Genomic DNA, 22,649 nt, shown 5'->3' with positions numbered 1-22,649 from the left:
CTCTTTACTGCTTGATCCACTGGGGAAGCGCTTCAGAAATCAGATTTAGGGTTTTTCAACCTTAGCACCTCTGACATTGCTGGATGGGTCATTCTTGGCTGTGAGACTTCCCTATGCGTTGTAGGAAGTTTAACAGTATCCCTGACCTCTATCCACTGGATACCAGTTTACCCATCCTCCCGTCACTATTGTGATGACCAAGTATGTCTGTGTAGACATTACCAAATGTTCTGGGGCAGAATCACTACTGATGGACTGGAGAACCACTGATGTAAATTAATAGAGTTTCCAAACTATAGCTTTCAAAATGCAAGATAGAGTGATCTGTGATAGAGTGATTCATTTGATTTCAATGATTGCAAGTCCCCCGTCCCCTTAAGTTTCTTCAGGTTGTTGATAAGCTGCCCTGCAGTGTAAGTATTCATTTGTTTGATAAATATCTATCACGAGTGTTGAGTGTGTGCCAAGAATTGTTGTAGGTTGTAGTGTGCTAACAATGACCACAGTGAAGCTATCTCCTTTTTTGGAACTTATCTTTGGCTTATAAGAGGCAATATTCGAACCAGAACAACATCAACAAAAGCGCTAGGTAGTAGGTTAGGGGCTACCCTGGTGGCTCAGACAGTAAAGAATCTGCCTGCAGTGTGGGAGACCTAGGTTTGATCCCAGGGTCAGGCATATCCCTGGAAATGGGCATGGCTACCCACCCCAGTATTCTTGCCTGGAAAATCCCATGGTCAGAGGAGCCTGGTGGGCTACAATGCATGGGATTGCAAAGAGTCAGACACCACTGTACAACTAAAACTTTCATGCACTTAGCTGGTGAAAAGTGCTATGTAGAAAATTAAGCAGAAAATTAAGCAGGGGGAGGGGCCTTGTAGAGGATGTGTGTGGGGAAGGGATGCAATTCTCCTGTGATCTGGGCAGGGAGGGCGTCACTGGACAGGGAACATTTGAGAGAGAGCTTCAGTAGGTGAGGAAGGGGATATGTGGGGAGATTTCAGGCAGGAAATCTTCAAGTTCAAAGGCTCCAGGCCAGGCGTTGGCTGTCAGATTCCAAAAATAGCAGAGTGGCCAGTGTAGATGGAATGGAGTAGGGAACAGCAGATGTGGGATAGGAAAGGATAGGGGATAGGGTGGTATGCGAGAAGACCTGGTGAGACCCCGAAGCTTGAGAGGTGAAAGGACTCTGGCTCTTCTTTAGCGGTGGCAAAACTCCTGGGAGGTTTATAGCTGGGGAGCGCTTCATTTGGTTTATACTGCATGTTTCTATACATACGTAGCATGTGGAGAAAAAGGCCCAGATCTGAAAGGTCTCCATATGTCGAGGCAGGATGGCCTGAGCCACTTTCCCCCATAGGGACTTCAGGGGCCCAGAGACCTTAAGCTGATTAAGACATTTCAGCCACCACTGTTCAGTGAGGCTGTTTCAGTTCAGATTTATTTCCAATGCTTTGACCAATAGGTTGGGTAGTGATCATGTCTTACATAGGATCTGTGTGGCTCTTCCTGATACACCTGCAACATACCTTCTCCAAATCAAATGATCCCCTACCTAAAGTGAAAGTATAAATGCAGAAGAAAGCAAGGCCATAACCCTCAGTATCTGTAATTAGCAAATTCTATTTCATTGCTCATTTTATTTTTAAATTTATATTATTCCTATTGATGGTTTTCAGTGCTTATAATTATTTTTTTTAATTTTATTTTTACTTTAGTTTACTTTACAATACTGTATTGGTTTCGCCATACATTGACATGAATCCACCACGGGTGTATACAAGCTCCCAATCCTGATGTGCTTATAATTATTTTAAAAGAATTCTAACTTGCAATTTAGAGGGTATGTTTTAAAATGTATTTATTTAGCTCTAGGTTTTTTTCTTTGTTTAATGTCCATGAGCAGTGCTTACCTAGATAGCACTGTGCGGTGCATATGGCACGGCACTAATTCTGTGACAATCTAATGAGGCGTGCTTTATTATTAGGACCATTTACACATGAGGAAACCGAGGCAAGGAAAGACTCCTGTAGCTGGAAAGTAGTGTGAATTAAGAAATCTCATCTAAGAGCCATCGTAAGAGGAGGATGTGCTGCTATAATGAGTAGCTGTTGAGTAAATATTGTGCCAGAAGCAATAACTGATATCTGTTTTGTGCAGCCATTAGGCTCAGCGCAATGGAGGCAGAGGGCAGGTATTCAGGTGGGACACAGAGTTAGAGACTTGGATGTCTTGGGTAATGTCCATAAGGCAGACATTATAGACCTGAAATGTTAGGTGCCGTATAAAGGGAACAGGAACATGCATGGTGAAAGGGCTGAATTTAACTTTGGGATGACTTTAGGAAGCGGGGTGTCTGGGCTGGCCGAGAAGGAGTAGAGTGTTGATAGGGACAGCTGGATGAGGAAGAATGAAGGCCATTCCAAGCAGAGAGCAAAGCCTAACCAGAGAAGGAGAGGGGTAGAGGAGAGGCTGCAGTCTGGGAGCAAAGAGCAGCCTTGGTACTGCCGACTTAAAGAAAGAATTCACGATGTGAGTTGTTCTTCAGTCACTGAGTCGTGTTCCACTCTTTGTGACCTCATGAACTGCAGCACGCCAGGCTTCCCTGTCCTTCGCCATCTCCCTGAGTTTACTCAAACTCATGTCCATTGAGTCGGTGATGCCATCCAACTATCTCATCCTCCGTTGCCCTCTTCTGCTGCCTTCAGTTTTTCCCAGCATCAGGGTCTTTTCCAGTGAATCAGCTTTTCACATCAGGTGGCCAACGTACTGGAGCTTCAGCTTCAGCATCAGTCTTTCCAATGAACATTCAGAGTTGACGTCCTTTAGGACTGACTGGTTTGATTTCCTTGTAGTCCAAGGGACTCTCAAGAGTCTTCTTCTAGCACCACAGTTTTAAAGCGTCAGTTCTTCAGCACTCAGCCTTCTTCATGGTCCCACTCTCACATCCATACGTGACTAGTGGAAAAACCATAGCTTTGAATATTCGGACCTTTGTCAGCAAAGTGATGCTTATTAAAACACAGTCTAGGTTTGACATAGCTGTTCTTCCAAGGAGCAAGCATCTTTTAATTTTGTGGCTTCAGTTGCTGTCCACATCGTTTGGAGCCCAGGAAAATGAAATCTGACACTGTTTCCTTATTTTTCCCACCTATTTGCCATGAAGTGTTAGGACTGGATGCCATGATCTTCGTGTTTTGAATGTTGAGTTTTAAGCCAGCTTTTTCACTCTCCTCTTTCACTTTCATCAAGAGGCTTTTTAGTTCTTCTTCACTTTCTGCCTTTTAAAGTGATATCACCTGCATAACTGAATTGTTGATATTTTTCCCAGCAATTTTGGATCCAGCTTGTGATTCATCTAGCCCAGAATTTCACATGATGTACTCTGCATATAAGTTAAATAACCAGGGTAACAATGTACTCCCTTGATGTACTCCTTTTTTTGTGAGAGTTGCAAGTTAAGTTTTATTTGGGAGCAAAATGAGGACTATAGCCTGGGAGACAGCATTTCAGACAGCTCTGAGAAACTGCTCCAGAGAGGTAGGGGGACAATCAGTATGTATGTGATTTTGGTGAAGGGGGAGTTCATGGAATCAAATGCAATATTTTTATAGAGGTTTCTGATAGTTTCAAGGAGCTGGCATCGCTGTGACAGACTCTAGTGCTTTTCCAGATAGGAGGAGCTGCAAGAATTAGGCTCATAAAATCAGCTCCTGAAAATGTCTCACTATCTGAAGACCTGTTCTGTCAATTTTTCTCTGAGTACAGAGTGCCTCGTTTCTGTTCTCCACCCCGAACTCCTTCCAGGGGTGTTGAAAACCACCAGCAGCTGCACATGATTTAATTCTTGTATTAGATGGCACCATGGTGGTGGTGGTTTATTTGCTAAGTTGTAGTTGTGTCCAACTCTGGGACCTCATAGACTGTAGCCCACCAGGCTCCTCTGTCCATGGGATTCTCCAGGCAAGAGTACTGGAGTGGGTTGCCATTTCCTTCTCCAGGGGATCTTCCTGAGCCAGGGATCAAACCCGGGTCTCCTGCTTTGCAGGTGGATTCTTTTACAACTAAGCCACCAGGGAAGCCCTGGAAAGTGCCTGACAAGTGCTAATTTGTAGCTGACGGTGCCTAGCACTCAGTGTGAACAAGGAGGCAGAAAAATGCAGCTCGTGAGGGTGGAGGGAGCTCAGGGCTTATTCTTTGAGCAGGGATTACTAGAAGGCTATGGGCCTGGGATAGATATATCAGAAGTTTGCTAGGAAGAAAGTTGTGGCTCCAGGGTGAAGCAAGATACAGGGGAAGAATACTTCCTAGAGGAATTGGTTGCAACTCCAGAAATAAGCATCACAGAGAAAAGCCTCCAGTTCTGTGTTCTGTGTCTCGTAGGAGAAGGATTTATTTCCCTGCTCTTTCAATATCAGAGAAAATCATAAAAATTGATTTGCTGGTGCTTCACTGCTATCTCTATAGGATTTGGAACTGGACCTGAAAATACCTTTGTTGTTGTTCATGTGCTAAGTCGTGTCCGACTCTTTGTGACCCCGTGGACTGCAGCACGCCAGGCCTCCCTGTCCATCACCAACTCCCGGAGTTTGCTTAAACTCATGTCCATCAAGTCTTTGATGCCATCCAACAATCTCATCCTCAGTTGTCCCCTTCTCCGCCTGCCTTCAGTCTTTCCCTGCATCAGGGTCTTTTCCAATGAGTCAGTTCTTCACATCAGGAGGCTAAAGTATTGGAGCTTTTGCTTCAGCATCAGTCCTCCCAATGAAAATTCAGGGTTGATTTCCTTTAGGATTGACTGGTTTGATCTTCTTATTGTCCAAGGGACTTGGACTTCAAGAGTCTTCTTCAGTACCATACCTTATCTCATGTTTAAAAATAAAAATTGTATTTCTTAGAGTGCATACTTTCTATGATTTCACATTTTCTTTAATCAGGTTGTAAACTAAAATTTGACTTACCTTTCAGAGAAAATGCAGACTACATTTTAAAATGTCTAAGTATTAAGTATTCGAAGTACTTCAACTTTTGCTTTCTCTCAAATTGGTAACATGCTAAGTGCATCTCAGCCTATTAAATAAAGAGCCTGTTCTGAATTCAATATATCTTTTAATAAGGGTGAATATATTGGGTACGGAGAAGGCAATGGCACCCCACTCCAGTATTCTTGCCTGGGGAATCCCATGGATGGAGGAGCCTGGTGGGCTGCAGTCCATGGGGTCACTAAGAGTTGGACACGACTGAGTGACTTCACTTTCAGTTTTCACTTTCATGCATTGGAGAAGGAAATGGCAAGCCACTCCAGTGTTCTTGCCTGGAGAATCCCAGGGATGGGGCAGCCTGGTGGGCTGCCGTCTGTGGGGTCGCACAGAGTCGGACACGACTGACGCGACTTAGCAGCAGCATATCGGGGTAACTCTTGGCTCCCTTAAAATTCATATTCTAAAATCAATATATTAATGGTGGTGAATTGTTCAAAGCGTATACATGTGCTCAGGTACATGTCAGAATTGAAATAATCCAGGACGATGAGCCATCCTGCCATAGATTTTGTTTCTGTTCAACTTTTTAAGAGATTTTTTTAAAAAAATGATTATATAGATATGTAAAGCTCATGTTGAAAAGCACTAGAAAATTATAATTGTGTTAGATTATAATCTGACTTTTTTTTTTTTTTCTTGGCTGCACCATACAGCATGGGAAACTTCCCCAAACAGGGGTGGAACCCCTGCCCCTTGGTGGAAGCTCCAGGTCTTAACCACTGGACCACCGGGCAAGCCCTGCTAGTTCTTCATTTATAAAATGAAGATAATGATAGTTTTTACTGCTAGGATTGCTTATATACTTATGAATTGACTATTAAAATGAAACCTGTAATATAAGATCCAGCCAATGCAAAAGCGTAATAAAAATAAATGATATTTTAATGAAGGAAATGCATTATTTGCAAGTACTAGTTATCTTAGAATATCTATAAATATGAAGAAAATTAATAGACAATATATTGGAATTTACAAAGTCAGTAATGTGTAAGCAACATCAAAATTGAGAAAATGAAAACCAGTGGCCATACCCAGTAGAAAACATTTAAAAACCTAAAAAAAGAAAATAAACCACCAAAGGGTGCAACAGCAAGAAACAAAAACTATTATAATGCTTAAAAACTATGTGAGGAAGCTCTAGAACTGTACTGATGGACATGAAAACACTAAATAATCATTTAAATAGCTAATTAGTTGAGAACCGTTTAATGTATAAAAAGCTTGAAACATGAAGTCATTGAGAGGATAAACTAAATGGTCACTATATTAATGGGGTAAATTGGTTGCTTATTCATCAGGGCAAAATACATCAGCAAGTTACACGAAACGCAGTAACTATTTCAAGAGGAGTTAAAGATCAAACACTTGAAAGAAACTCCATAAACAAAATGATTAAAATAGTGGAAACTGCTATACAAGCAAACTGAAAAACAGGAATGATAACAGAACTAGATTTAAGATGTCACAATGAAACAAAAATTGCCTTTGAAGATTAGAAGTCATAGGATAATTGGTTAAAAAAAAAAAACTTGCAGCATAAAAACAAATAGATGACAGTAATAATATAAAATTTCTTTTTAATCAGTAAGCAAAAGACAATTCAATATAGCAGAAAGTTTAAATCAAAGAGGCAGAAATCTGAATAGCTAATAAGCATATGAATGGCTCATGCTTTATTCAGCCATCGTCATGGTTGTTAAGATTGCAGAAGAGGAAGCCAGAACACCTGGGTTGACACCCAGTCTCCTCCCCATAGAATAGAGCTTTGCCAAGAGAACGCATTGGTCATACAAACATCCTCTTCCAACAACACAAGAGAAGACTCTACATGTGGATATCACTAGATGGTCAACACCAGAATCAGATTGATTATATTCTTTGCAGCCAAAGATGAAGAAGCTCTATACAGTCAGCAAAAACAAGACTAGGAGCTCACTGTGGCTCAGATCATGAACTCCTTATTGCCAAATTCAGACTTAAATTGAAGAAAGTAGGGAAAACCACTAGACCATTCAGGTATGACCTAAATCAAATCTCTTATGATTATACAGTGGAAGTGAGAAATAGATTTAAGGGACTAGACCTGATAGACAGAGTGCCTGATGAACCATGGACGAAAGTTTGTGACATTGTACAGGAGACAGGGATCAAGACCATCTCCCTGGAAAAGAAATGCAAAAAAGCAAAATGGCTGTCTGGGGAGGCCTTACAAATAGCTGTGAAAAGAAGAGAAGCGAAAAGCAAAGGAGAAAAGGAAAGATATAAGCATCTGAATGCAGAGTTCCAAAGAACAGCAAGGAGAGATAAGAAAGCCTTCCTCAGCAATCAGTGCAAAGAAATAGAGGAAAATAACAGAATGGGAAAGACTGGAGATCTCTGCAGGAAAATTAGAGATATCCAGGGAACATTTCATGCAAAGATGGGCTCAATAAAGGACAGAAATGGTATGGACCTAACAGAAGCAGAAGATATTAAGAAAAAGTGGCAAGAATACACAGAAGAACTCTATAAAAAAGAGCTTCATGACCCAGATAATCACGATGGTGTAATCACTCACCTAGAGCCAGACAAACTGGAATGTGAAGTCAAGTGGGCCTTAGAAAGCATCACTATGAACAAAGCTAGTGGAGGTGATGGAATTCCAGTGGAGCTATTTCAAATCCTGAAAGATGATGCTGTGAAAGTGCTGCACTCAATATGCCAGCAAATTTGGAAAACTCAGCAGTGGCCAGAGGACTGAAAAAGGTCAGTTTTCATTCCAATCCCAAAGAAAGGCAATGCCAAAGAATGCTCAAACTACTACACAATTGCACTCATCTCACACGCTAGTAAAGTAATTCTCAAAATTCTCCAAGCCAGGGTTCAGCAATATGTGAACCGTGAACTTCCAGATGTTCAAGCTGGTTTTAGAAAAGGCAGAGGAACCAGAGAGCAAATTGCCAGCATCCGCTGGATCATGGAAAAAGCAAGAGAGTTCCAGAAAAACATCTATTTCTGCTTTATTGACTGTGCCAAAGCCTTTGACTGTGTGGATCACAATAAACTGTGGAAAATTCTGAAAGAGATGGGAATCCCAGACCACCTGACCTGCCTCTTGAGAAACCTATGTGCAGGTCAGGAAGCAACAGTTAGAACTGGACATGGAACTACAGACTGGTTCCAAATAGGAAAAGGAGTATATCAAGGCCATATATTGTCACCCTACTTATTTAACTTATATGCAGAGTACATCGTGAGAAATGCTGGGCTGGAAGAAACACAAGCTGGAATCAAGATTGCCAGGAGAAATATCAATAACCTCTGATGTGCAGGTGACACTACCCTTATGGCAGAAAGTGAAGAGGAACTAAAAAGCCTCTTGATGAAAGTGAAAGAGGAGAGTGAAAAAGTTGGCTTTGAGCTCAACATTCAGAAAACGAAGATCATGGCATCTGGTCCCATCACTTCATGAGAAATAGATGTGGAAACAGTGTCAGACTTTTTTGGGGGGGCTCCAAAATCAGTACAGCCATGAAATTAAAAGATGCTTACTCCTTGGAAGGAAGGTTATAACCAACCTAGATAGCATATTGAAAAGCAGAGACATTACTTTGCCAACAAAGGTCCATCTAGTCAAGGCTATGGTTTCTCCAGTGGTCATGTATGGATGTGAGAGTTGGACTGTGAAGAAAGCTGAGTGCCAAAGAATTGATGCTTTTGAACTATGGTGTTGGAGAAGACTCTTGAGAGTCCCTTGGACTGCAAGGAGATTCAACTAGTCCATCCTAAAGGAGATCAGTCCTGGGTGTTCATTGGAAGGACTGATGCTGAAGCTGAAACTCCAGTACTTTGGCCATCTCATGGGAAGAGTTGACTCATTGGAAAAGACTCTGATGCTGGGAGGGATTGGGGGCAGGAGGAGAAGGGGACAACAGAGGATGAGATGGCTGGATGGCATCAGCGACTCGATGGACATGGGTCTGAGTGAACTCCGGGAGTTGGTGATAGACGGGGAGGCCTGGCGTGCTGCGATTCATGGGGTCGCAAAAAGTCGGACACAACTGAGCAACTGAACTGAACTGAACTTCTCCCCAAACTGGCTGTGTGACTTTTGACACCTTACTTAACATCTCCACCATGAAATGATAATAATTATCACTGTACTTGCAGTGGAGATCTGTGGTGAGGATTCACATGGTTCAGTAAATGTAAAAAGCGTACTCAGTAGCACACGGTAAGCACTTAAAGTGTAAACTGTCACCTCATCACCTTTGTTTCAGTAGCTTAAATTTCTAAATTAGTTTAAGCCATCAGATTAACAAGTATAGTCAAGGTTTTTCAAGAACAGTGATGATTAAGTGTAGCAAAAGGACTCTCTTCAATGCAGTTGGCGGGAGCGTGACCTGATACAGCCTCCTAGAGGAGACTTTGGATTAAAATTTAATAGACATATCTTTATGCATTTATGTACTAGATATCTATTTTAGAGAGGTAGCTGGGGCTTGGAGAAATACAGTAATTAGCCACAGTCACACAGATGCTAAATGCTAGAAATGGGAATTGAATTGAAGTCTCTCTGGTTTCGCGGTCCTACCATGGCCCACTGTTACTAAACATAGGACAGAAAATGTTCAGTTTCATTAGTTATAAAAAAGCACAGATTAAAACAACCTGAGGCCATTTTATTCCTATGAAATTGCTGTATATTAGATAAAAATCTGTGGTTGGCAAAGTTGCAAGGAAGTGGACAGGCTCACTCACTGGAGCCAGGAGAGTAGAAGTTAACACAGTATTTTAGGAGAGCTAGTTGGCAGTACTTGCTGAAACTGTAAAACTAGGTGTACCCTGTTACTCAATAATTCCACCTAAAATTTTTCTGGGGGAAAGCATCATGGAAATATAAGGATATCTATGTATAAAACTACCATAGTGTCTGTAGCTGTTTGGAAACAATCTTAGTTACAACATAAGATTTGTTTTTGTTCAGTTGCTCAGTCGCATCCAAGTCTTTGTGACCCCGTGGACTGCGGCACGCCAGGCTTCCCTGTCCTTCACTGTCTACCGGGGTTTGATCAAACTCACGCCCATTGAGTCGATGATGCCATCCAACCACTTCATCTGCCTCCCCCTTCTTCTGCCCTCAATCTTTCCCAACATCAGGGAAGACTTTTCCAATGGAAAGAAGCTGCAAGATTGGTGAAGTTAATTACAGAATATTCTTTTCCAATGGCAGATTGATTAAGTTAATTATGGAATATTCATAAAATAAAGAACCACTCTGAATTATGGAGAAGAATCAATTTTGACAATGGAGAATGTTTCCCATACTTCTTGTCAAGTTTAAAACACAAGTGGTTAAAAAGCATATACATTAAAATAAGGCTAAAAAATCATGTTATTTCATAAGCAGCTTCTATATGCTTGTCACTTTTCTTACTGCTTTTTGCTGATTTATTTCACAACAGCTGCTGAGATATGTATCTTTTTTTATTCACTCTTTACAGATTAGGAAACTGGAGAGAAGTTATGTAACTTATCCAAAATTTAATAGCCACTCTGAGCCAGAGCCAGAATTTAAACTCACTTCATCTGCCTCTAGAGCCCCAATCTTTATCCAGTACACTGTGATCTTATTTTCCTAAGATGTTGTTTAGTTGCTAAGTCGTGTCCAACTCTTTGCAAATCCATAGACTGCAGCATACCAGGCTTCCCTGTCCTTCAGTATCTCCAGAGTTGGCTTAAGCTCATGTGCATTGAGTTGGTGGGCTTTCTTGGTGGCTCGGGCAGTAAAGAATCTTCCTGCATTTCAGCAGACCTAGGTTTGGTCCCTGGGTTGGAAAGATTCCCTGGAGAATATAATGGCTACCAACTCTAGTATTCTTGCCTGGAGAATTCCACTGATAGAGAAGCCTGGTGAGCTGTGGTCCATGGGGTTGCAGAGAGTCGGACTATCACTTTCTTAAGTTAAATACATATTTAAAATACATTACAAATTAGAGCTGTGTGTTTGTCAAAATATGTAAAAGATAAACATTACATTTTTTCCTTTTAAGCTATTTTTATAAACTGTACAGCATTCATATAATTAGTGTATAATAGTTTGTAAAGACAGCTTACATTTTAAGGAGAGGAGTTGACAGACTTGCTGAGCAAGGCTTTCTGATTTTTTTAAAGTTCAGTGCAGGGTTTTGGATTTGGAAATGGGTGGACGCTTGCTCCTTGGAAGAAAAGCTATAACAAACCTAGACAGCGTATTATAAAGCAGAGATGTTACATTGTCAACAAAGGTTCCTGGAGTCAAAGCTGTGGTTTTTCCAGTAGTCATGTTTGGTTGTGAGTGTTGACCATAAAGAAAGCTGAGTGCTGAAGAATTGATGCTTTTAAACTGTGGTGTTGCAGAAGACTCTTGAGTCCCTTGGCCAGCAAGGAGATCAAACCAGTCAATCCTAAACGAAATCAGTCCTGAATATTCACTGGAAGGACTGATGGTGAAGCCAAGCTCCAATACTTTAGCCACCTGATACAAAGAGATGGCTCATTGGAAAAGACCCTGATGCTGGGAAAGATTCAAAGTGGGAGGAGAAGGGAACGACAGAGGATGAGATGGTTGGGTGGCATCACTGACTCTGCGGACATGAGTTTGAGCAGGGAAGGGGAGATGTTGAAGGATAGGGAAGCCTGTCGTGCTGCGGTTCATGGGGTCGTAAAGAGTCGGACACGACTGAGCGACTGAACAGCAACAAACGGGTGGGTTGGATTGCCTTGCTCGAAGACAGATGTGGCATATGAGGAGGGCCGGGTCGATGAATCCAGCGCTGCCTTTGCTGTTGGTGGCTGCCTCGGTCAGGGCAAATCGTGACCTCTTGGGTTTTGCAGTCTCATGTTGTTGTTACTCCTGCCATGGGAAACAGGCCTGATTCCAAGCAGGGACGTAAATAGAATCACCGCCAAGGAAAGGATAGTTCCTTTCTTCTTTCCCAGCCATGTGTCTGTCCATATCACATTTTATTGGAGTCACTTTGCATGTGCATCAGTGGGAACCAACTGCTATATTGTGATGTCATGTGAGAATGTTTTCCCTTTTGCTTTCAGAGAAAAGCTTCTGATAGAATAAGGCTTGTTTACACCCCCCCAAATGTTCTCCTTTTATTCACATGAAGGTTAAAATGAGGAGTGGGGAGGATCAATATGACTCTTCAGTTTGGATTTAGATCTTAAGTGTGTATCTTTCCTCCTTAAGCCAACGGATGGTTTTATTCATATTGATTTTGATTAACTTTGCCATTGAATCAGTTGATATCTAGTTACATCAAAGAACTTTAGAGTAAAGCATAATAATGAGAATTCTTTAAAGAGAGTTTCAGCTGAGAAAAATACTTTTTTCTGTGTCCCACATAATTTTTTATATGCCAGTTTAAAACAGTTTCATTTCCTAATATAATGGATAGTATCTTTTTGACACAAAACTTAGTTTTAACGTCCAACTTTTGAAACCTCCTTTATATTTACTGTGCTTAAAGCTTGTGTAAGCAGATTTAAAATTCTTTTATACAGAGAAAAATTGCATAGTTTAAAGGTAATTTCAGGTCAGATTAAAATCCGTCACTTGTCCTTTGGCTCTGAAATCCTGAATTGCTGCTCAGACACGGACTTCCTGTGCGCTTTCATTCACGAATTTAACCAGGAATTCGTGGCTAGCATGTTCTAGATCGGGCTTCCCAGGTGGCACTTGTGGTAAAGAATCCACCTGCCAGTGCAGGAAACGTAGAAGAAGCAGATTCAATCCTAGGCTGGAAAGATCCCCTGGAGGAGGGGATGGGAACCCACTCCAGTATTTTTGTCTGGAAAATTCCATGGACAGAGGAGTGTGAGGCTACAGTCCAAAGGGTTGCAAAAGAGTCAGACATGACAGAAGCAACTTAGCAGTCATACACACACTCATGTTCTTGATAAAAGCCTGCTGATGTATCATTTTGTTTCTGAAAATAAGGTAAAGCAACATGGAAATGCCCATTTCCCTGATGGTGAAAGTTTTATTCCTAATTAGGTTACATCTGTATGACCATCCTACTGTGCTGCCTTCCCCAAATGATTGCTTGGTATCTGTGCTTCTTACCTATGAAAAGGTGAGACTGCAAAGGTGTGTGATAAGTCCCTATGAAGAGTTCTCTTATTACACCAAAGTTAAAGACATTATCTATTATTCATTCTTCTATTTGAGTGAAATGAAATCCTCTCCAAAATCAATCCAGGAAGACTCTCCTGTTGAACTGAGAGACTTCCTTTTGTCATAAATTGAAAATGGTATCATTTCCTTTTTGCCTCGGGTGACAGAGATCTTGGGTCTTAATTGAAGTGCCTTTCTCATACCTAAAGATAAAAGTATATATAGATTCTCTGCCCCAAGTTATTTTTTGGCTCTGCTTTGTCTGTTTTCTTAGAGGTTTTAACATTAGAAACTGTTAAAAATAATTTTCACAGTTAAGTATAAACAATATAGTCCTCAACTAAAAAAATATATTTATCTTTTATTTTTTTATTATATAAATACTGTGATGTAGGAGTTTGGCAAGTTGAGATGTTGTGGAACTTTTTATCCTATGTTCATATATTGAAAGTTCAATTATATATAAACCTTAGAAAATGGAAATATTTTAAAAGTTTCTTTGGTTACTATTTCAGTATTAGTTATAACACTAAATGTTCAATGCATTGATCTGTGCTTAACTCAAGCATAGGCCAGACACAAAGTAGTCTATTTCCTCTCCATCTCTCACTGTTTATCTTTTCCTCAAAGATATTTCTTATAGAGGACAGACTGAAAAAGCGGAATCAACCAAATATTCATAAATAGGAGGATTCGCAAATTGTCATTTATTCAGATTGTGAAACTTATATAGCAGCTTAAAGAAATGAGAAATATACTAATACAGTCATTATCAAGTCATATTGATAGACAAAAAATGAAACTGCAAAATATATTCAGTTTAGCACAAAAATTTTAAAATACATTTTTCTCAAGAATATAATTATGAAAAAAAGAATAGAATTATGAATATAGATTCTCAAAAGATTTTAGAGATTCCTATATAATTTCCTTCTCCAGGAAGGAATGGTAGTATTTATGGACATCCAGAAGGACTTTTTTTCTGTCATGTTTCAATCTTTTACACATTTTTAAACTTGGAATTTCTATATTTAAAAGTAATATATTAAAGTGCCAAACATGAATAGCCTTAATTATATCTCTAGCTTTAAAAACAGCATTAATGTCCTAGGTGGATTCTGTGCTTTGCTGACACAATTCTAGGACATTGAGAAAGAGGAAACGATCATTTACCCAAAATAATAATTTAAAAAAACTTCTTTTACTATGAAATGTTTCTTTTTATACAGATATCTCTTGTTCTTCTGTTGCCCTTCCCGAAGCATTAAGAAATCATGGAAATTTTAAGATAACGGTACAATGACTGTGGGTTGAGGCAAAGCTAAATTGGACCAAAGTCAGTTTGGCAAATTGTCATGCTGTCTTTGTATTTATTTCTTTCAACTTTAACACCCACAATTTATTAAGTGAGACAGAGGATACAAGAGGAAGCTTAGAATCCTGTTTGGATACCGTTTAGGAAGGAAGCCAGGTCTTTATGGGGCAGCCCCTTCCTCTTCGCCACTGGCCAGGAAAACCATCTTTCTGTTTAAAACCTATTCAATCTGAGAGAGGTGGGGTGACTTCGGGAAGGAAGGTGACCTCTCCCTTGTAAAGTGGAAAGGCTCTGTCCTCCACCCGCCCCACGCCGTGACTTATTCAACTTATTTCCACCACTGTTTATGAGAACACTTGTGTTGAATGCTTGTAGTGACAGCAGTAGTCATTTAAAATATAGCTCAAACGTCATGCCCTCAAATTTCCTATGTTATTTCAAATCTTTGACCATTACAATCCCAAATGGAGCTTTTGGTCAGCTCAAGTTTGCCTGTGCCCTGTCAGAGTTAGCAGAGATATTTTGAACAAACCAGAAGTTTAATAATACATATGCTACTCCGGCGTGCAATATAAGCATTGCTGCTTGCTATCAAATCTGAAAAGAAAATGCCTTAATGGGAGCCAGGTCATTTCCAAAATGATACAGCGATGTTTTTCTAAGGTGCCTTAAATTCTGGGGTACAGAAGTAGTTTGATATATGGAACTGATGTACATGCTGGCTGAGGGAGGCCATCAGTGGAACTTGTTTAAACTTTGATGGTTTATCAGCATATTGTCCTTTTAAAATGTATTTGAATTTTGACCTCAACTTTAGCTATGCTGATGTATTTAATTTGCTTTGTATGTGGCTGTGAAATACTGGTCATTCTTGAAAAACTGGCTCCTTAATTCATTTCTTTAAGGTATTTTGTAAGATTTGTATAAAATAATGTCTTTATATTTTATATTTTATAAATGTTTTTATGAAACTATTTTAGAAGATCAATGATAGAAATTGTAAGGACCTAATAGAAGTAGAAGAAATTAAAAAGTCGTGGCAAGAATACACAGAAGAACTACACACAAAAAAGTTCTTAATGACCCAGATAACTATGACAGTGTGATCACTCACCTAGAGCAAGACATCCTGTAGTGCAAAGTCGAGTGGGCCTTAGGAAGCATTACTGTGAACAAAGCTGGTGGAGGTGATGGAATTCCCGCTGAGCTATTTAAAATCATAAAAGATGATATTGTTACAGTGCTGCACTCAATATGTCAGCAAATTTGGGAAAATCAGCAGTGGCCACAGGAATGGAAAAAAAGTCAGTTTTCATTCCAGTGAAATGGAAGGAAATCTATGACAAACCTAGACAGTGTATTAAAAAGCAAAGACATCACTTTGCCAACAAAGGTCCATCTAGTCAAAGCTATGGTCTTTCCAGCAGTCATGTATGGATTAAGAGTTGAACCATAAAGAAGGCTGAGTGCTGAAGAATTGAGGCCTTTGAGTTGTGGTGTTGGAGAAGACTCTTGAGAGTCCCTTGGACAGCAAGTCCCTTGGACTGATCCTAAAGGAGATCAGTTCTAAATACTCACTGGAAGGACTGATGCTGAAGCTCCACTACTTTGGCCACCTGATTGAAGAGCCGACTCACTGAAAGTGACCCTGAAGCTGGAAAAGATTGAAGGCAGAAGGAGAAGGGGTCGACAGATGAGTTGATGAGATAGCATCACCAGCTCAATGGACATGAATGAGATAGCAAAGGACAGGGCAGCCTGGCGTGCTGCAGTCCATGGGTTTGCAAAGAGTCAGACACTGCTTTGTGACTGAACAGCAACAATTGTATAAGATATATTTAATATTTTTATAAAATATAATACTGTATTATAATTAAGACATTCTATCCTACAATCCTGTTTTGGAAATAACTGTAAGTTTTCAGAAATGTTGCAAAGATGATACAGAGTTCCCATATACCCTCACTGAGTTTCTTCTCATGTTAACATCTTACATTGCCATGATGCATTTATCAAAACTAAAAAAAAAAAAGAAAAGAACCCTGACATTATCCATTACTATTATTAACTAAACTCTGGTCTTTATTTGGATTTCACCAGTTTTTCCACTAATGTCCTTTTTCTGTTCCAGGATCCAACCCAGGGTACCACATGGCATTTTGTCATCTAATCTCCTTAGTCTTCTGACTTGCGACAGTTTCCAAGTTTTCCCTTTTCCCATGACCTTGGCAGTCTCAAGTAGTACTTGCCAGAAATTTTATAGAATATTCATCATTTCTTAACAAAAATGTTTAACCTCTGGGATTTTTGAACGAAAGCCCTGGTAGACTTAGTAATAGTTTGTACCACCAATTTTCCACTCATATATCAGTTTCAGCCTGGTGATTATTTCTTTTTTAATTTTTCTTTTATTTTTTTATTCATTAAGTTTTTATTGGAGAAGCCTAGTGATTGTTACTTTAGCTTCTTATCAGCTATAGAAGCACTTTTAGGATTAAAAGTTGATTTATGATTAATATTTATATGGTCTAATTTTGTTTAATATTGGCTGCAACTGTGAATACATTTTACATTCTCAGTGTTGGCAGCTTGTTCAGTTTAAACCCCACAGGAAGTTTGTGTTTTATCTGTTGTTTATCAGATTCGAGATGGACAAACAAACTGTTACGTGCTGAAGAATAAAGATTTAGAACAAGCTTTTAAAGGAGTTATTTACTTGGAGATGGACCTCATATATAATCCGGTAAGTCTAACTAGACTACCTCCCAACTTCTTTGTACCAAAAGTAAAAGGTGGCCAACCTAAAGAGATTCAAATCATTATAAAATGTTTCAGAATTTTTACAGCTACAGAGAAAATAGTGTTTTGAAATTTAGCCAAAAAAAATCAGTGCTGGACAGTCTCATATAAATCCTGTGGGCCCAGTAGAATTGATGGTGTGTAATTCTCAATAAATCAATGTATACACGTGTTCCCCATCCTGAACCCCCCTCCCTCCCCATACCATCCCTCTGGATCATCCCAGGGCAGTGTATACCTGTGGCGGATTCATGTTGATGTATGGCAAAACCAATACAATATTGTAAAGTAATTAACCTCCAATTAAAATAAATAAATTTATATTAAACAATAAATAAATGTAAAAAAAAACAAGAAATAAGAGGGAAATTAGGTTCTTGGCTTTATTACCTTTAATCTTCTTCCATTGACGATTGAACAGAGATGTTTTCAAGCCTCTATGTTATTTAACTATTATAGTAGATGCTCTGTAATCAGACATCATCAGGACAAATAGTTAATGGAAAACAGCAGTAAAAGGATTTTTTAAAATGCAGCTTGCACTTTTAGCATAAGATAAAATACGTGAATATATATTCCCTGCCAGTCTTTAGGTGCAGACCTGAAACCTTTTTTCTAATAGCATAGACTTAATATTTTTAGTTCTACAGTGTATTCCTTGCATACATACACCTATAACATCTTTAAATTCTAATTTCAGTTTCTTGAAAGTGGAGATATTCTTTAAAGACACAGAATAGTCTGAATGTGGAATCCCTCTAGGTTATTTTTGCATAAAATCATCACCTCAGTAGCAGTGTCTTTGTAGTAACTGGCCTTTCTCAACACTTTCCAGAACAACACTGATTTCAAGTCTTTTGGTGTGTATTAGGGCCTCCCTGGTGGCTCAGCAGTAAAGTGTCTGCCTGCAACGCAGGAGATCCGGGTTCAATCCCTGTGTCGGAAGGGTCCCCTGGAGAAGGAAATGGCAACCCACTCCAGTATTCTTGCCTGGAGAACCCCATGGACAGAGGAACCTGGTGGGCTACAGTCCATGTTGTCTCGAAAGAGTCAGACACGGCTGAGCAACTAATACTTGTATAATATATCAATAATCTCTATAATAATTAAAATATAGAATTACAGTATTGGACAAAATTGGCAGAAACAGGTTTACGAATTAGTGCATTTGGTTCTGATGGACATACAGTTCAACTGTTGGGAGCAGAAATTCCTAGGCGTGTGGGAATGTGGCTTAGCTGTGAGCATTCCTTTGTCATGATATCAGCAGCAGGTTCTAGAATGGGAAGGGACAGCACAGGTTAGTTAGTGGGGTCCATGATTATAGGATAGTGGTGCCTTTACAGTAATTAGAAGAATGGCTGCCATTTATTACCCACCTACAATGTCCCAGGCTCTGATACTGTTCCATTTCATTCCCAGAAGAAGCCTGGTCCATAGCAATCATGGATGTCATCTTATGATGAGCAAATGGAATTAAAGAGGAGAACTGATTTGCTAATAGATGAGTGAGTTTAGGATCCAGACGCAGGTCTTCCCGACTCTTCTCCCTGATGATACACTGCTGGTTCTTTGCCTTGTTTAGGAGATTATTCATAAAGTCAGTAGCGGGGAAGTTTGATACTTTATTCCTAGACATGTTAGGACTCTGGGCACAGGCTCCAGTACGCGGGTCTGCTGTTACTTCCTCTTCTTCCCCATTGAACATTTCCCTTCAAGGAGAACCTCTGGTGTGCGTTCCACACAGAGCACCTTGCATCTCCTGTTTCCTTCTGGCAAGGGCTTGTATATAGAATATGCATTCATGTAAAACTGGAGTTTTAGGAGGGAAACAGCCTTAAGTCCAAACCTGTTAGTTCAGTATTGTTCTAGTTATCCATCTGATATAGAAGAGAAGGACTTGAATTTTACTTTTGAGTCATTTGGACAAACCGCAGAATCTCTCTGACCCTCGTTTATTCCCTAAAAACAGGACTAAGATGACTCATGTACTTATTTTTCTGGATCATTGAGAGGAAATGAGATTCTCTATGGGAAAAAAAAAAATGTTTTTATGAGCCGGAAACTGATTTTCACATTGCAAGGTATTACTGACAAAAGGGATAGTTCAAAACCATGATGTGAAGGGAAGTTTGGCTTTTAGAGACTTTAGTTGGAGGACGTCGTGAGTCAATCTCTGCAGTGGCTTAAAAAAATCTCTTCAATTTGCAGCGTGGGAAGAGCCCCCACGAGTCTCCAGTCTGACCTCCAGTCTCATCACTCATGACAGTGATGTTCATGAAGTGAGACCCCAGAAGCCCTGCAGAGCACCAGGGCACCCTAGGTGTCTGCTCCCCACCCCTTCCCAAGCCCTTAGGGTCAGAAGGTGTTGGTTTCTAGGGCTTCTCAGTCATTCGAGAGAGAGTGAAATCCATCTCAATGCTTCTGTTTTTAACCCTGATGTTTCTTTCTAGATCAAAGCAAGTATTCGGACCTTTACTCCTAGAGAAAAGCGGTTTGTTGAAGATGGCCGCAAGCTGTCCAAAAAGGTAGGTCAGGGCAGTAACCTGGCTTGTTGGTGCACTCAGCACCAGCACCTGGAGTTCTTACTGCTCATGACTTGGTCTCATCTTCCCTCCCTCTCATTCCTCCTCCCTCTCTCCACTTTCCCCCCCCATCATCTCCCCTTTCCTCCCTAGATGAGGACTTGGGTTGGATTCAGTAAAGAAGGGAATGACTGAGAACATATCTGTTGGATGATGCAGAGAGTGTCAGCCCCCCATTCATCCCTGAACCGTGTTGTAAACAAGAATTCTGAGCACCAAGCCTCCATAAACCTCCTGAGTATCCCGGGCCCCTCCGCCCTCCTTCCATCACAGCCATGCTTTTCTCCATCCTTGCACATTTCAGAGAGGCATTTTGCTTATGACGTCCATCATACAGTTAAGCTGGTGGCTCTTTCAAGATGTCCAGCCTCAGATTCACCCACAGATCCTCCCACTTCTGTTTTGCCTACATTTGAGATGTATCAGCATTTTACCCCCGGTGGAATTAATCCTCACTCCCCCTGCCAGAGGCCCTTAATTCCTCTCTCATCAAGTGAAGATCAGGCCTGAGTAGAGGAAGTTTCACATTTTTCTTACCACGACCTTTGCAATTTTTTTCAGAGCCCCTCCCTGTTCTAGTCCAAGCAGTTCAGGATTCCACTCTGTACTTATTGTCCCTCTTCAGTTGTGTAACAGCGTGTCCCCTTTTTAAGGTGTTTATGACTTCCACCACTTCCTGTGGGGTGAGCAGCTGGGGATTACATAAAGCAAGTTAAATATAAAGGCAGCTTACCATCCTTTGGTTTCCCATGAACTTCTGGACACACTGGGGAAAGGCCTTAAACCTCTTCTGAAGGGAGCATCCGAATGTTTTGTTTTGGTCTGCCACAACATGCAGTGTAATATTTATTTTGTGTAATCGTAGTCAGTGGCTTTATTATTGTTATTATTATTGCCTTTTGCTCTGTTTACTTGAAAAATTAAAATCTGAATTGAGGTAGGGAGCATTGCTGTTTTTGCAAACAGATTGAAATGAATCTACCTACATCTGGGAGAAAAGACTGCCTGTGCCAAACAGGACCTTCACCTCCGTGTGGGGTGGCTTTGGGAGGTGGGAGCACCAGGGGATTTGGGGCTGAGACCCTGTGGTATGTTAGGTTTCTCCCTCAGGGCCTCCCACCGCTAAGTGTCCCCCAGATGGTTGCAAAGTTGAAACCTGTACTTGTGACTCAGCTACTTAAAATCTCTTGGTATGTGCCAGGCACTGTTCTAAGCCCTTCAAGTGTCACCACAGCCTCCAAGGTTAGCACTCCTATGTCAACCTCATTGAATAAGAGAGGTTAAGAAACTGGCCCAAAATCACACAGCAAAGAGGTGGGAGAGCTGGATTCCCTCCGCAGAAATTTACTTTGGTGTGTTGCCGTTGTTGTTCATTCGCTGAGTCATGTCCAGCTCTTTGCATCCCCATGGACTGCAGCATGCTAGGCTTTCCTGTCCTTCATTTTGTCCTGACTCGTGTCCATGGAGTCGGTGATGCCATCCAACCATCTCATCCTCTGTCACCCTGTCCTCCTGCTCCCAGTCTTTCCCAGCATCAGGGTCTTCTCCAGTGAGTTGGCACTTCACATCAGGTAGCCAAAGGATTGGAGCTTTATAGACTTTTTCTTCTAGGTGTGATGAGCTAGAATGCACGTAGATTTCTACTAAAACTACCCAGTTCCTTCCAAACTAAAAACTAAACAGCACAAATCCTCACTCTGTTCTCTCTTTCTCAAACACACACACACACACACATTCACACACATCACATGCCTGATGACGTATTTTTTACCAGCTCAGTTTTGTGTTGAACATTATTGAAACAGCCTGTTTTCCTTCAAAGGAGCTATAAAATGCATTGGATTTTCTTTTCCTCCCTGAATGGTCATACTTAAAAAATGAATTCTAGAAAAATTTTAGGACTCTTCTTTATTGTTTTTATTTTTTATTTTATTCTTTATTGTTAATTCTTTATTGTTAATTAGTGGCTATACAGAATGTAATTCAAATGACCAAGCCGTCTGATCTAAAGAGAATAATTGAAGTGTGTAAGTCTCGTTCCCTGTTTTCCATTTTTTTTTAAATCAGATCTTATCCAGAGATGTAGACCGAGTGAAGAGACTCACCATGGGTATATGGAATACAATACAGTTCCTTAAAAGCTGCTTCCAGTGGGAATCCACGCTGAGAAGTACAGTAGCATTCATGGTAAGGTTCCTTTAAAAAAAAAATTCAGATTATTTGTTCTGAGTCCCAAATCCAAAGGCAGTTGAGTTTTATTATACTTAGATGAAACAGAATGGTGCACATTCAGCAAAGCGGAAGTTTATACCAGTAAGGAAACTTAAAAAATAAAGGATGTACAGTCACCTTCTTAAAATATATTATGTAGGAGACATAGGAGACTATGTAGGAAGTTTCTTTCTAAGACCATCCTTATCAGATTTATCCTTGGAAATCCCTTAACTTACCCGACTCATGATTTAGTCACTCAGTCGTGTCCAACTCTTGCAACCTCATGGACTGTAGCCCTCCAGGCTCCTCTATCCATGGGATTCTCCCAGGCAAGAATACTGGAGTGGGTTGCCATTCCCTTCTCCAGGGGATCTTCCCAACTGAGGGATCAAGCCTGGGTCTCCTGCATTGCAGGCAGATTCTTTACCCACTGAGCCACGCCACTCCTACTCAGATACTGTCTCTTGATGGGCTTCCCTGATAGCTCAGTTGGTAAAGGACCCACTGCAATGAAGCAGACCCTTGTCCAATTCCTGAGTTGGGAAGA

At 40.5% G+C, this 22,649-nt stretch overlaps 1 protein-coding gene across 3 annotated transcripts in view; it reads left to right on the top strand.

Moving 5' to 3' along the window:
* MCTP2 (multiple C2 and transmembrane domain containing 2) overlaps positions 1–22,649 on the top strand; it is a 269,217-nt gene that overhangs the window by 163,800 nt on the left and 82,768 nt on the right. For all 3 annotated transcript variants that reach the window (XM_013972927.2, XM_013972926.2, XM_018066513.1), the window contains 3 exons: positions 17,146–17,247; positions 19,757–19,831; positions 21,956–22,075. In XM_013972927.2, the coding sequence (XP_013828381.1) occupies positions 17,146–17,247; positions 19,757–19,831; positions 21,956–22,075 (297 nt within the window). The remainder of the gene's footprint in view (positions 1–17,145; positions 17,248–19,756; positions 19,832–21,955; positions 22,076–22,649) is intronic.

The sequence above is a fragment of the Capra hircus genome, chromosome 21 (assembly GCF_001704415.2).
Source record: "Capra hircus breed San Clemente chromosome 21, ASM170441v1, whole genome shotgun sequence".
Classification (NCBI taxonomy): Eukaryota; Metazoa; Chordata; class Mammalia; order Artiodactyla; family Bovidae; genus Capra; species Capra hircus.
The sequence above is the reverse complement of the archived record's forward strand: the minus strand, read 5'-3'. Positions and strand labels throughout refer to the sequence as shown.